This window comes from Rousettus aegyptiacus, unplaced genomic scaffold (assembly GCF_014176215.1).
Source record: "Rousettus aegyptiacus isolate mRouAeg1 unplaced genomic scaffold, mRouAeg1.p scaffold_m13_p_9, whole genome shotgun sequence".
Lineage (NCBI taxonomy): Eukaryota > Metazoa > Chordata > Mammalia > Chiroptera > Pteropodidae > Rousettus > Rousettus aegyptiacus.
This window is the reverse complement of record NW_023416312.1, coordinates 102,117,853-102,131,451: the sequence shown is the minus strand read 5'-3', so window position 1 is coordinate 102,131,451 and position 13,599 is coordinate 102,117,853. Positions and strand designations below refer to the sequence as shown.

The 13,599-nt window shown below is 40.7% G+C and overlaps 1 protein-coding gene across 1 annotated transcript; it reads right to left on the bottom strand.

The window, feature by feature from the left end:
- Positions 1–204: 204 nt before the first annotated feature.
- On the bottom strand, positions 205–2,304 carry LOC107521541 (spindlin-2). Its single transcript, XM_016166327.2, has 2 exons — positions 1,843–2,304; positions 205–1,291 (listed from the first exon to the last, which is right to left on the bottom strand). Exon 2 carries the CDS (start codon positions 1,287–1,289, stop codon positions 513–515), a length of 777 nt encoding a protein of 258 aa, XP_016021813.2. The 5' UTR covers positions 1,290–1,291; positions 1,843–2,304; the 3' UTR covers positions 205–512.
- Between the last annotated feature and the right edge of the window lie 11,295 nt (positions 2,305–13,599).

The following is a 13,599-nucleotide window of genomic DNA, read 5'->3' as shown; positions in this document are numbered from 1 at the left end:
GGTTCCACTTCGCCTCCTCCCAGCTGGGGACATCCCTGCCCCCAAGGAGCCTCTCCACTTCTGGCCCCTCCTCACATCCCCCGGGGCGGTCACCTCCCTCCCCCCCACCCCGTTCCCTTCCCCCACAGCCCATCTCCAGTTCCTTCTCCTCCCCCTCCCTGGACCACACCAGCTAAGGCCCATTCCATTTTTAGATGACCGACCGATCATGAGACTAGCCGAACTTTATTCACAGCCTGAATCTACAGCTGTCCCTTCCTTCCGCGCCCCGTCCACCAAACACACCCGATCCTTCCAACGCGATAGAGTCCTTGCACGCGACTCGTCGTGCCCACATACGTCTGTATCTTTCAGAACAAAACAACAGTTACGCTGGCCAAGGTGTCCGGCCAAAGGGTCCGATCGACGGGGACCCTTACGCTTCCAGTGCACTGCAAGGCGACATTACTCTGCATGTCTACGAAGCATACATGTGTCTCCATCCACCCGTGTGGCCGAGTTCGCCCTGAGACTTAGGACTTTTTCACCAGATCGTAGACGTAGATGTGGAAGTCGTCGTCGAACTTGATGAAATACACCGAGGGTTTGGCTTCCACTTGGTGAATGACCATGCCGATCCGCTTGGAGCCGTCTTCTTTGGTATACTCCACGTGTTTCCCTATCAGGCCATCCACGACCCCTCCCGGCTCCCTCTCTGCGGGAGGAGACTCACTGAACTCCGGCATGATCCGGAGGTCTCCCTCCTTGTAATCATCTAGGAGCTGGTACATGTACAGGACGGGATCTTTCTCATAGGTGATGTAAAACCAGGCTTTCATGATCGGGGCTTGGGCTAAGACCATGCCCCTCCATTCATCCTTGGAACCATGCTCTCCCTCAAACATATGTTCCACGGCTTTCCCGATTATGGCGTTGGCGAGGTTGGCGTCACTGACTTGAGGGGACGCCACCCTGTCGGAAAGAACTCTGAGGGACAGGACCCTTTCATCCCTGTGAAGTTCCAGGCCATAGACACAGTCGATCCCATCATACTTCACCAGGTAAAGAGACGGGTTGATGGGCACCTGGTCCAGAACGGTGCCCTTCCACTGCGTGATGGGCTCGCTGCCTTCCTTCCATCCGTGCGAAATCCTGCAGCCCACGAGGCTCCTGCGGGGCTGGGACGAAGGTCTGCCCCTCGGTTTCTTTGGGAATGTCTTTTTCTTCGTCACGTTTGCCGGCCCCGGGGCCCGGCCCGCAGGTGCCCGGGGCTGCTGCCCGTCGGCCTCCTGGGCGCTGGGGGTCTTCATGCCTGCAGGAGGGGCGAGGGCACAAGAGGGGGTAAGAGGGCACTCGGCGCGCCACGGGGCGAAGTTCTCCGGACAGCGGCGCGTCTACGAAGCTCGCGCTGCCGGCGCCCGGATTCTCCCCGCGAGCGAGCGCGGCAGCGGAGCGCGAGGTGCCGGCTCTGCCCCCGCGCGCCTCGGGGCTGCGGCGAGGGGCAGCGGCGGCGGCGGCGGCCGGGGTCGGGACTCCGCGGGAGCCGGCGCGCTGCCCCCCCGTCCACAGCCCGCTGCCCCCGCCGCCCCGCGCCGGCTCCGACCCGCAGGCGCTCCGTGTCCTCCGGGTCGGAACGCGCCCGCCCGCCGCCCGCACGCCCCCGGCCAGCCCCGGTCGCTTCCCCGGCTCCCGGCGCCGGCGCCCCGGCCCCTCGCCCGCCCCCTAACGCCGCCCGCCCGCCCCGGGGCCCCTCGCACCTTCGCACCGCAGCCCGGGCTGCAGCCCGCCTCCCCCGCCCACCCCCGCGGGCGTCCGTCCCATCTCCCTCGCCCATCCCGCCGCCCGGCCACGGCCTCGGCCTACCTGGCGTGCACCGCTCGGGATCGCGGGCCTCACGTGCCCACACCCGACACCTCGCCGCAGCCTTCGCCGTGAGCCCGTGTGGCGGCGGCACCCGCGGGCGCCGAGCAGCGCTTGCACGAGCCGGGAGCGGCGGGTGCGCGGGCGGGGAGCGCGCTAGCAGGGCGGCGCGGCCGGCGAGGAGGATGGCGGCGGCGCGTGCAGCACCGGGCTCGCGGGCTCCCTGCCTCGCTGTCGGCGGCAGCGGCCCCTCTGCCACATCGGGCTCCCACCGGCAGCTACTGCGGCAGCAGTCTCCTCCCTCTTTTCCGTATAGGACTGAGCTCTTAGTTTCCTGGCAGTAAGAGGCCTCTTGCCTTTCTGTTAAACACTGTGCTGCCAGCCTTCCCTGCCCTGGAAGAAAGCCCGAGCTCCTCCCCCTTCTTCAAAATCCAGACCTGTTTGACCTGTAGGTGGTCCTTTACTCTCCTTGTCTTCCCCTCCTCCACCCTCTCAGGCTCTCTAGCTCCACCCCTCAGTTCTCCAGCTACACTGGCTCTTCATTTTTAACACATTCCTCACATTTTTGGAAATTCACTCACAAATACCTATTCATAACATACATGGATATAAAAATTCTTTATATTCACATACTAATATATGTACATGTATATATGTGCATTATCTCTATCTATTTGCACATATTCATGTACATACACACATAATTCCAAATACATACTTCTACTCAAACACAATACACAGATACCATACTTCATATACACATACACGGAAATACACATTAAACTTCTTTTAGATTTGTAGACTAGCTTTGCAAAAAAAGTGCCTTATTTTAAGCTTAGGGACTTATTCTGGAATAATTGCATTAATTGCAAACCATATATAGTTTTGCATAAAGTGGCATCCATTTTGAATCTTGTTTGTGGCCTTTCTTGTTTTTTATAGTTTTTTTTCCCCCACAATATCCCATCATCTTGTAAAATATCAGTATTATTGTGGTGCTATTATCAGGCTATAACATAAACTTCTATCACTTATATGCAAGTCAAAGCCATCTCAATTGATTTAAAATAAAAGGAAGGTATTGACTACTTATTTGAAAAATCTAATACATGTTAGATCAGACTTAACTTAGGTATTCAGTGTTATGGGCTGAGTCTTGTCTCCTCCAACTTCATATGTTGATCTCCTAGCTCCCAGTACTTTAGAATGTAAAAATAAATCCCTGTGACTATTTTGTAACTGCAAAATTGCACTTCGTAATCCCATCACCTTTTCACCCAGCCTCCCAACCCCCTCCCATCTGGAAACCATCAGTTTGTTTTCAGTATCTATGAAAAAAAATTAAATAATTTTTTAAAATTTTAATTGCAGTTGGCATATATTATATTAGATTCAAGTGCACAAGATATTGATTAGATATTTATATTGCAGAGTAATCCCTGATAAATCTAGTACCCATCTGAAACCATACATAGTAATTACAATATTATCAACTATATTCCTAATGCTATACCTTACAACCCCATAACTATTTTGTAACTACCAATTTGTATTTCTTAATCCCTTTTTTCACCTGCCACCCTGATCCCCTTCCCATCTGGCAATCATCAAAATGTTCTCTGTATCAATGAGTTTGTTTCTGTTTTGTTTGTTTATTTTGTTCTTTAGATTCCACATGTAAGTGAAATCATATGGCATTTATCTTTCTCTGTGTGGCTTACTCCTCTCAGCACAATACCCTCTAGGTTCATCCAGGTTGTTGTAGATGGCAATATTTCATTATTTTTCATGGCTGAGTAATATTCCATTAGCTATATATGTATATATATACATATATAGATAGATATAGATATAGACATATAGATATATATATATATTTCTGTCTGAATAACCTTTTCTTTATCCATTCATTCATTGATGGACACCCAGGTTGTCTCCATATCTTGACTATTATAAATAATGCCTCAATGAACATATGGATGTACATGTCTCTTCAAAAGAGTGTTTTGGATTTCTTCGGATAAATACCCAGAAGTGGGATCACTGGGTCCTTCTTTGTCTCTTGCCATAGCCTTTGTTTTAAAGACTATTTTGTCTAGTCTAAGTATTGCTACCCTGGCTTTTTTGCTTGCTTATTTACATTTTCATGAAATATTTGTTCCATCCCTTTGCCTTCAGTCTCTGCATGCCTTTCACTCTGAACTGAGTCTCTTGTAGGCAGCATATGTAAGGGTCTTATTTACTTATCATTCAGCCACACTTTATTTTATTTTTTATTTTTAATTAACTAAGTTATTTATTTATTATTACCTTTTATGATGACATTGGTTAACAAAATCCAGTAAGTTTCAGGTCCACAATTTAACAGTAAGGTATATACATACATTGCATTGAGTGTTCACCCCCCGTAGTTAGATTTCTTTCTATCACCACATATTTGACCTCTTTTACCTCATATATCTCCCTCCTCCCCGCCCCCCCCAACTACCTTCTGGTAACCACTAGTCTTGTCCATGTCCATGACACACTTCCTTTTAATTGGAGCATTTAATCCATTTACATTTAAAGCAAATATTGATAGATATGTAGTTATTGCCATTTTATTATTCATATTTTTAATCTTTTTTTTTTCTTATTTTTCTTAAGGAAGTCCCTCTAACATTTCTAGTAATACTGGTTTGGTGGTGAAGTCCTTCAGCATTTTCTTTTCTGGGAAGCTTTTTATATGTCCTTCGATTCTAAATGATAGCTTTGCTAGATAGGATAATCTTGGTTGTAAATCCTTGCTTTTCATCACTTTGACTATTTCCTGCCAATCCCTCTGGCCTGAAAAGTTTCTGTTTAGAAATCAGCTGGCAACCTCATGGGAGCTCCCTTATAGGCAACTAATTGCTTTTCTCTTGCTACTTTTTGGCATTTTAGTTATGATGTATCTTGGTGTGGGCCTCTTTGGGTTCATCTTGTTTGGGACTCTCTGAGCTTCCTGAGCTTGTATGTCTATTTCCTTCACCAGGTTAGAGAAGTTTTCTGACCTTATTTCTGAAATAGGTTTTGAAGTCTTTGCTCTCTCTCTTCTCCTAGTACCCCTATGATGCAAATGTTGGTATGCTTGATGTTACCCCAGAGGTCCTTTAAACTATCCTCATTCCTTTTGATTCTTTTTTCTTGTTGCTGTTCTGATTGGTTTTTTTTTTTGATATCTTATCATCTAAATCGCTGATTTGATCTTCTGCTCATTTAATGTACTATTGATTCCCTCTACTGTATTCTTCATTCCAGTTATTGTATTCTTCATTTCTGACTGGTTCTTTTTTATGTTTTCCATCTCCAATTTGATGTTTCCCATATCTTTGTTAGAGTTCTCACTGAGTTCATCTACTCTTCCCCTAAGTTCATTGAGCATCCTTACAACCAGTGTTTTGAACTCTGCATCTAGTAGATTGCTTGTCTCCATTTTGTTTAGTTCTTTTTCTGTAGTTTTGTTCTCTTCTTCCACTTGAGACATGTTTCTTTGTCTCCCCATTTTGGCTGCTTCTCTGTGTTTGTTTCTGTGTATTGGGTAGGGATCCTAAGTCCTTCTGGTCTTAGTAGAGCGGCTTTACATAGTAGGTATCCTGTGGGGCCAAACCTGAGCCTAGTGCTGCAGCTGTGTTCCTTGTATGGGTTGTGCGCCCTCTTGTTGTAGCTGAGCTTTGGTTGCTGTTTTCACATCGGTGGGAGGGATTACCCTCCAGCTGATGGTTGTGAGGACTAGCTGTGACTACAGTGGCACTGTTGTGCAGGAACTGACCCTATGGAGCAGGAATCTCTTTAGCAGGGCTCTGTTGCCTGCCCTGTCTGCACCTTGGGTGTGTTATCCTCAGATATGGCCCCTGGTTGTGCTCCAGCTCAGACTGAAGCCAGCCACCAGACATGCAGGCCGGGGCCTGCTGGGAGGAGCCCCACCACAAGTCAAGTTCGGCCATCGCCTGTGTCCTACCCAGGGTAACCTGGCATGAGACACCAAGCGGTCCACAGATGGCCACCATTCATGCCGAGCTTAGATGTGTCTGAAGATGCAAAGCCACAAACCGAGGCTGGTTGCTGCTAGTACTGGGCTTGGGGCTGCTCAGCAAGGGATACAGGGCACCCTAAGGCCCAATGCTACTTATTTAAGTTTTGTGAACCTTTGAGAGGTTTTAGGAAAATTTGCAGCATGACAAGACAAGCTGTTTGTATGGAAAAGCCACTAGAAGTGGTTTGGGTGGGCTCACAGTTTGTGAAGGGCAGGATCTCAGTCAGCTAGGTTGGTGGACACTCAAACGTGGCAGAGCCTGCATCTGCATGCCAGGAGCTTGGAGGGCTCTATAAAGAAACAGGGACTTCTTCCAGCACTTCTGTTTGGGAGAAAGCTGCCTCTCCAGCCCTCACTCTGAAACCAGACAGCTCGGTCCTTCCCCATGTGTCTCTGGCACCTTTTGGGCTGCTGTCCCAGAAATGGAGCTCAGAGTGTGTGAGCCCATAAGCAGTAAGTCCATGAGTGTGCCCCTTAAGAGGAATGTCTGCAACTCCACCTGCCCTCTGTCTCACTCTTCTGCAATCTCCACTGGTTTTCACAGCTAGAAATTGTAGAGACTTCTCTTCCTGGACTGGAATCCTGGGCTGGAGAGCCTAGTTTGGGGTAGAGGCCCCTTGCTCCTCTGGGCGTGGCGGGGGCGAGTCTCTGCAACCCAGATATCCTTCCCAATTCTTGACTGCCACATGTGGGTTTGAGACCAGCTTGTTCTGCATCTCTGCCCCTCCTGCAAGTCTTGAGGTAGCCTCTTCTGTGTCCCCAGTTGTAGAACTTCTGTTCAGCAAGACTTCAGGAGATTCTGAATTACGGCTGTTCTGTAGTTTACTTGTAATTTTGATGTGGTTGTGAGAGGAGCCAAGCACAGTATTTTCCTAATTGTCCTCTTGACCAGACACCTTTGAGATTCTATTTTAATAGATTGTATGTTTCAAGAATTTATCTACTTCTAGATTATCCAATGTGTTGGTGTATAATTGTTTACTGCAGTCTCATGATTTGAATTTCCGTGGTATCAACTGGAATGTCCCCTCTTTCAAATCTTAATTTTTTTTAATTTGTCTTTTACTTATATAGATAACATTTTGTCAAACCTCTCTTTGTTTCTTTCATTTTTTGTGTTTTTCTGGTTCTATTTTACTTCTTTTTGTTGGAACTTTATTTCCTTCATTCTACTAACTTTGGGCTTAGTTTCTTCTTCTTCTCATTCCCTAAAGTGTAAATTTTAGACATTTGAGATCTTTTTTCTTAATATAGGTATTTATCACTATAGATGTCCCTTCTATAACTGCTTTGTTTCATCCCATAAGTTTTGTTATGTTGTGTTTGAGTTTTCATTTCTTTCAAGATATACTTTGATTTCTTCTTTGATCTATAGTTTGTTTAGAAATGTATTATTCAATATCCACGTATTTGTGACTTTTTCAGAAATTGGTTACCGATTTCTAGTTTCATAACATTATGGTCAGAAAAGATACCTAGTATATTTTCATTCTTATTAAATTTGTAAAGACTTGTTTTGTGATCTATCATACAATCTATCCTGGAGAATGTTCCATGTACACTTGAGAAGAATGTGTATTCTCTTGTTGTTTGATGGAATATTCAGTGTTAAATTACTCTATAGTTGAAGTTCAAAGTTTCCTTATTAACTTTCTGTCTGGATAATTCATTTATTGCTGGAATGGGATATTTAAGCCCCTTACTATTATTGTTTGTTGTCTGTTTTCTCCATCAATCTATTTTTATTTGTTTAATATATTTAGGTACTCTGATGTTGGGTATAGATATGATTAGTATATCCTCTTGAATTGATAACTTTATCATTATATAACTACATTTTTTGTCTCTTATTCTTTTACAGCTTTTGGCTTTAAAAAGCTTACTTTGTCTGATATAAATTATATGTGTCCTTGTTTTCTTTTGGTTTTCTCTTGCTAGGTCTACCTTTTCCCATTCCATCTCTGGAGCCCACGTGTATCCTTAAAGTTGATGTGAGTCTCAAGTAGGCAGCATATAGTTGAGTCTCTTGCTGTCTAATCTTTTCATCCACTCTCTGCCTTTTGATTCAAATATTTAATACATTTACATTAGAGTAATTATTGATATGTAAGGACTTACTAATGGCATTACATTCATCACTTTTTGCTGCATTGTAGTTTCTTTATTCTTTTTTTTTCTTCTTCCTTTGTCATTTGATAATTTTCCATAGAAGTATGCTTTGATTACCCTCTGTTTTTTTGCATATCTACTGTTGAATTTTGCTCTGCACTTACCATGAGGCTTAAATAAAACATTTAATAGATATTACAGTCTATTTTGTGTTGATAACAAATTAATTTTGATCCCATACAAAAACTCTACCCTTTTACTCATCCTTTAATATTTTTGAAGTCAAAATTTGTCTATTTTTATATTGTATATTTATTAACATATTACTGGACCTGTAGTTATTTTTAATACTTTTATTCTTTGAACTTTATACTAGTGTTAATGGTAATGCAACACCATTTGACAGCTTTAGAGTATTATCAGTTTGGCTGTATACTTACCAACTAGTGTGTTGTATAGTTTATGTTTTTATTTTTACTAATTAGTGTCTTTTTATTTCAGCTTGAAGAACTCCACTCATTTCTTGTAAGGCAGGCCTAATGCTGAGGACCTCCCTCAGCTTTTGTTTGTCTGGGAAAGTCTAATCGTCCTTAATTTCTGAAGGGCACCTTTGGTTGGTAGTGTCTTTCTTTTAGCACTTTAAATATATCATTCATCTCTTTTCTGACCTGTAAGATTTCCACTGAGAAATCTACTGATAAACTAATGGGCTTCCCTTTTAAGTTATAAGCTTCTTTTCTCTTGCTGCTTTTAAGATGTTTCTTTGATGTGTAACACTTTAGTATCCTGTCTTGAAGATCTCGTTAAGTTGACTTGATTGGCAATCTGTGGCTTTCCTGAAACTGGATGTCCAAATTTCACCCCAGATTTGGGAAATTCTGAGCCATTATTTCTTTAAATAAACTTTATGCCTCCTTCCTCCTCGCTGCTCTTCTGGAACTCCAATAATTCACAAATTATTTCTTTTTATGGTATCCTATTGATAACATAAACTTCTTCACTCTTTTTTATTTATTTTCCTCTAAATTAATAATTTCAAACTTCCTATCCTTCAATTTACAGATTTTTGCCTCTGCTTGATGCATCCTGCTGTTGATGCTCTTTGTTGCATATTTTGTTTTGTTTTACTTCATTTGTTGTATTTTTCAGCTCTAGAATTTCTGTTACGTTATTTTTAAATGATTTCTATCTCTTTGTTTAACTTCTCATTTTGTTCCTGTATTATTTTGCTATTTTGTTGAATTATCTTCCTGTGTTTTCTTGTGGTTTATTGAGTCTCCTTAAAATAGCTATATTGAAATCTTAGTAGGATAAATCATGCATTTCCATGTGTTTTTTTTTGGTTCAGTTACTGGAAGATTATTATGATCCTTTAGTGGTGTCCTGTTTCCTTGATTTTTTCATGTTCTTTAAAGTTTTACATTGCTGTCTTAGCATATAAAGTCATTTCCTTCAGTATTTCCTAATTTCCTTCAGGAAAGAAATACCTTTCATCAGCCTTGTAGGGATTCTGAGTCTTTTCAAACCATCTATATGTGTGGCTACTCCATACTTCTTCCCCCTTCTTGTGGCAGAATTCTTAAACTTATATGCCTTCTATCATTCCTTCATTGCATCAGGCTTGGTGCTAACAGACTCTCTTTTGTTTTAACAATTGCAGAGCTAAAGCTCAAGTATGGCTACACCCACTTTACTTTGAATGCCATTTGCTTGGAGTATCATCTACCACTTTGAGCATATGTCTGTATTTGGTCTCCTGAAATTGGTCTCCTGAAGGAAGTATATAGTTGAGTCTTGTTTTTTTATCTATCCAGATACTACGTGCCTTTTGATTGGTGAGTTCATGCCATTTAAATTTAGGATGATTATTGATATATGAGGGCTTAGTATTGACATTTTATGTTTTATTTTCTGATTACTCTGTATCTATATTATATCTTTCCCCCATTTTTCGGTCTTCTATTTTGGTTTGGTTGTTTCTCTAATGTTTTTCTCCATTTTCTCTTTTTTTTTGTTTCATGTCTCAGCTCTTGATTTTTGTTTTGTGATTATCATGGGGTTTGTATAACATGTCTTATAGATGACATAGTCCTTTTTCTTTGGATACCACCTTATTTTCATTTGCCTGTACAAATTCCATCACTTTCTTTCTCCCCTTTTATATTTTTGTTGTAACAAATTATCTCTCATGTTGTATGTTCATTACCAAATTAAAGTAACTGTAGTTATTCTTAACACTTTTTCTCTCTTAACCTTCATGTTATAATTAAATGTTTAGCATCTTATTCTGAAACAGAGTTGTAATTTTTTTCTGTCTCTTTGTAACCTCACTCAAAATTTTGGTTTCTTTTTTCTTTTTCTTTTAAGGCATATAGCTCTTTTCAACATTTCTTTTAATGCAGGTCTTGGGGAGGTAAATTTCCTCAGCTTTGTTTGTCTGGGAAAGCCTTTATTTCTTCATACCTAAAGGATAAATTTCTTGGATAGAATATTCTTGACCGGTGGTTACTATCTCTTAATATTTTGAAGATATTATTCTATTTTTGTCCTAGTCTATAGAGTTTCTGCTGAGTAATCTGATGTTAACCTGATGGAGTATCCTTTGTAAGTTACTGTTTTTCCTCCTTCGCTGCCTTGAGAATTTTTTTCTTTATCATTAAATTTTGACTGTTTTAACAGAATGTGTCTTGAAACAGGTCTTTTTGTATTGAGAAAATTAGATGTTTTGTTAGCTTCTTGTATTTGTATGTACATTTCCTTCCCTAGGTTTGGAAAGTTTTATCAATTATTTATTTAAACGGGCTATCTGTTTTCTTCTCCCTCTATTCTTTTTTGGGACACCCATTTTTATTATATTGCCCTTTCTAATAGAGTCATTCCATTTTTTTCAAATCTCAGTTTTATCTTCTCTGTTACTTGAATGATTTCTATTTCTGTCTTTGAGCTTGCTAACTTTCTATTCTATATGGTGTGCTCTTTTTCCAGTGCTTTTCAGTGCATTCTTTGTCTCATTTATTGAGTTATTCAGCTCTAGAATTTCTGATTGTTTCTTTTTTATAGTTTTAATCTGTTTGGTAAAGGACTCCTTTTGGTCATTAATTTTATTACTGAGCTCACTGAACTATGTTTCTGAGTATTCTTGTATCTTGTTGAATTCCTTCACCACTCCTATTTTGAATTCGCTGTCATTGAAATCACAATCTTCCAATATTTTGAGTTTGATTTATAGAGAATTGTCATTTCTTTCCGTGTTATTATATTACTTTGGTTGTTCATGGTTCCTGTTGGGTTATTACTCTGCTGACACACTTGAAGGAGTAAACACCTTATTTAGGCATCATTTTGATTTTAACAATGCAACAGGTTGATAATTAGAGGACATTCTTTTGTTTTCCAGTAGATGGTGCTATAGCTCAAGTTTTTCAGTTTTCTTAAATGGGTTACTTGTGCCTTAGAAGTCATGGTGAGGGAATAGCTGTGGTTGTTAAAGTCACTACATGGGTGATAGGTTTGGTAGGTTGCCTGGGTCTTTGGACATCACCACTGAGCAGGGTGACATGGCAGGTGGGGAAAGTCATGTGCACAAGCTCACCACACTGCTACCTGGTTCTTTGTGGCCACTGGCACAACTCTGCTGTGTCTGGGAGGCTGGAGATACATCTCTGCTGCTGCTTCCAGTCTCTCTAGTGGTGTGAGCACCATCACAACTGGGGAAAGGAGCTGGATAGTCCAGGGCCTATGCTGCTGCTTACCCGTCTTAACCTCCACCAGTCCATGTAGTGGGAGCCACACCCTGACTCCTCCACCATGTTTTCTGTGCCTACAGGTTCAACTGCAGCGGCCTGGGAACCATGTATATATAGGCACTGTCCCTGTCCTTCCCCTGTCCTGCCTGCCATACATATTCCAATACAGCAAGCTTTTGATATACCGATATGTGGATATCTTATACATCATAGTCTGTTGAGCGGAGAAAACTTCATTGCATCATAGATGTCCAAATAGTTGTAAATTTAAGAGAAAATGTAAAGGAACTGTCTCACTCTGCCATGATGCTGATGACTCTAGCTTGTTTTTTTAAATCTTTTTATCTGACATCAATATTAGAATAATACTAGTCTCATAAAATGGGTAAGAAAGTACTCCCTGATATTCAATTTTTAAAAAGTTTCAGGACTATTGATGTTATTTCTTCATTAAATGTTTAGTAGTATTGACCAGTGAAGCCATCTGGTCTTGAATTTTTTGTCAGAGGTATTTAATTACTGATTCAATCTCCTTACTATTTACTGGTTCCTTCAGGCTTTTATTTATCCATGGCTTAGTCTTGGTAGGTTGTGAGTTTCTAACAATTCATTCCTATCTTTTAGGTTATCCAATTTTTTTGGCATAGAATTGTTCATAGTACTCTCTTAAATTCCTTTTGAATTCCATGGCATTGTTTCTAATGTGTCCTACTTTGTTTCTGTTTTTCTGAGTGTTCCCCCTTTCATTATTAGTTAATATAGCTAAGAGTTTGTCAATTTTGTTGTTATTAAAATTATCATTTTTATTGATTTTAATATTTTTTCCTGTTTTCAGTTTCATTTATTTCTGTTCTAATCTTTACTATCCCCCGCCCCCTGCCCCGCCAGCTCCGAGTTTATTTTGTTCCCCTTTTGCTAGTTCCTTCAACTGTAAACTTAGGTTATTTATTTGAAGTCTTTCTTTTTTAATATACCTACTTACAACTATAAACATTACTCTTAGTGCTTCTTTTGCTGTATTTTAAAAGTTTAGGTATGTTATGCTTTCATTTTCTTTTGTCTCAAGGGATTTTATAATATCCCTTGCTGCTTCATCATCGACCATTAATTGTTTAAAAATATTTTGGAAACATATGATTTCAATCTTCTTGATATTTAAGACTTTTTTGTGGCTTAACTGTTGTCTATCCTAAAAAATGTTTCCTGTACACTTGAGAAGAGCGTGTACTTTTCCATGTTGGCTGAAGTGTTCTGTATATGGCTGTTTGGTCCTATTGCTCTATAGTGTTGTTTAAGGCCTGTATTTGATCTTCTGTCTGGTTATTCTGTCTGGTTATTCTATTCATTATTGAGAGTGGGTTATTAAAGTCCTACTATTATTATATTTCTGTCTATTTATCTCTTCAATTATGTCAAAGATTGCTTCATATATTTCGGAGTTCTGTGGTTTGATGCATAAATATTGTTTTTTTCAATTAGTTGATATTCGATATTATTTTACATTAATTTCACATACACAGCATAGTGGTTAGACATCTGTATAATTTACAAAGTGATCCCCCCAGTTAGTCTAGTACCCACTTGGCATTATACATAGTTATTAAATATAATGACTATATTCCTTATAATGTACTTTACATCCCCATGACTATTTTATAACTATCGATTTGTACTTAATTCTTTCACTGTTTTCTCCCAGCTCCCCAAATCCTCTCCCAACTAGCAACCATAAGTCTGTTCTCTGTATCTCTGAGTCTATTTCTTTTTTATTGTTGTTTATTTTATTCTTCAAATTCCATATATAAGTGAGATCATATGGTATTTGTCTTTCTCTGTCTGACTTATTTTACA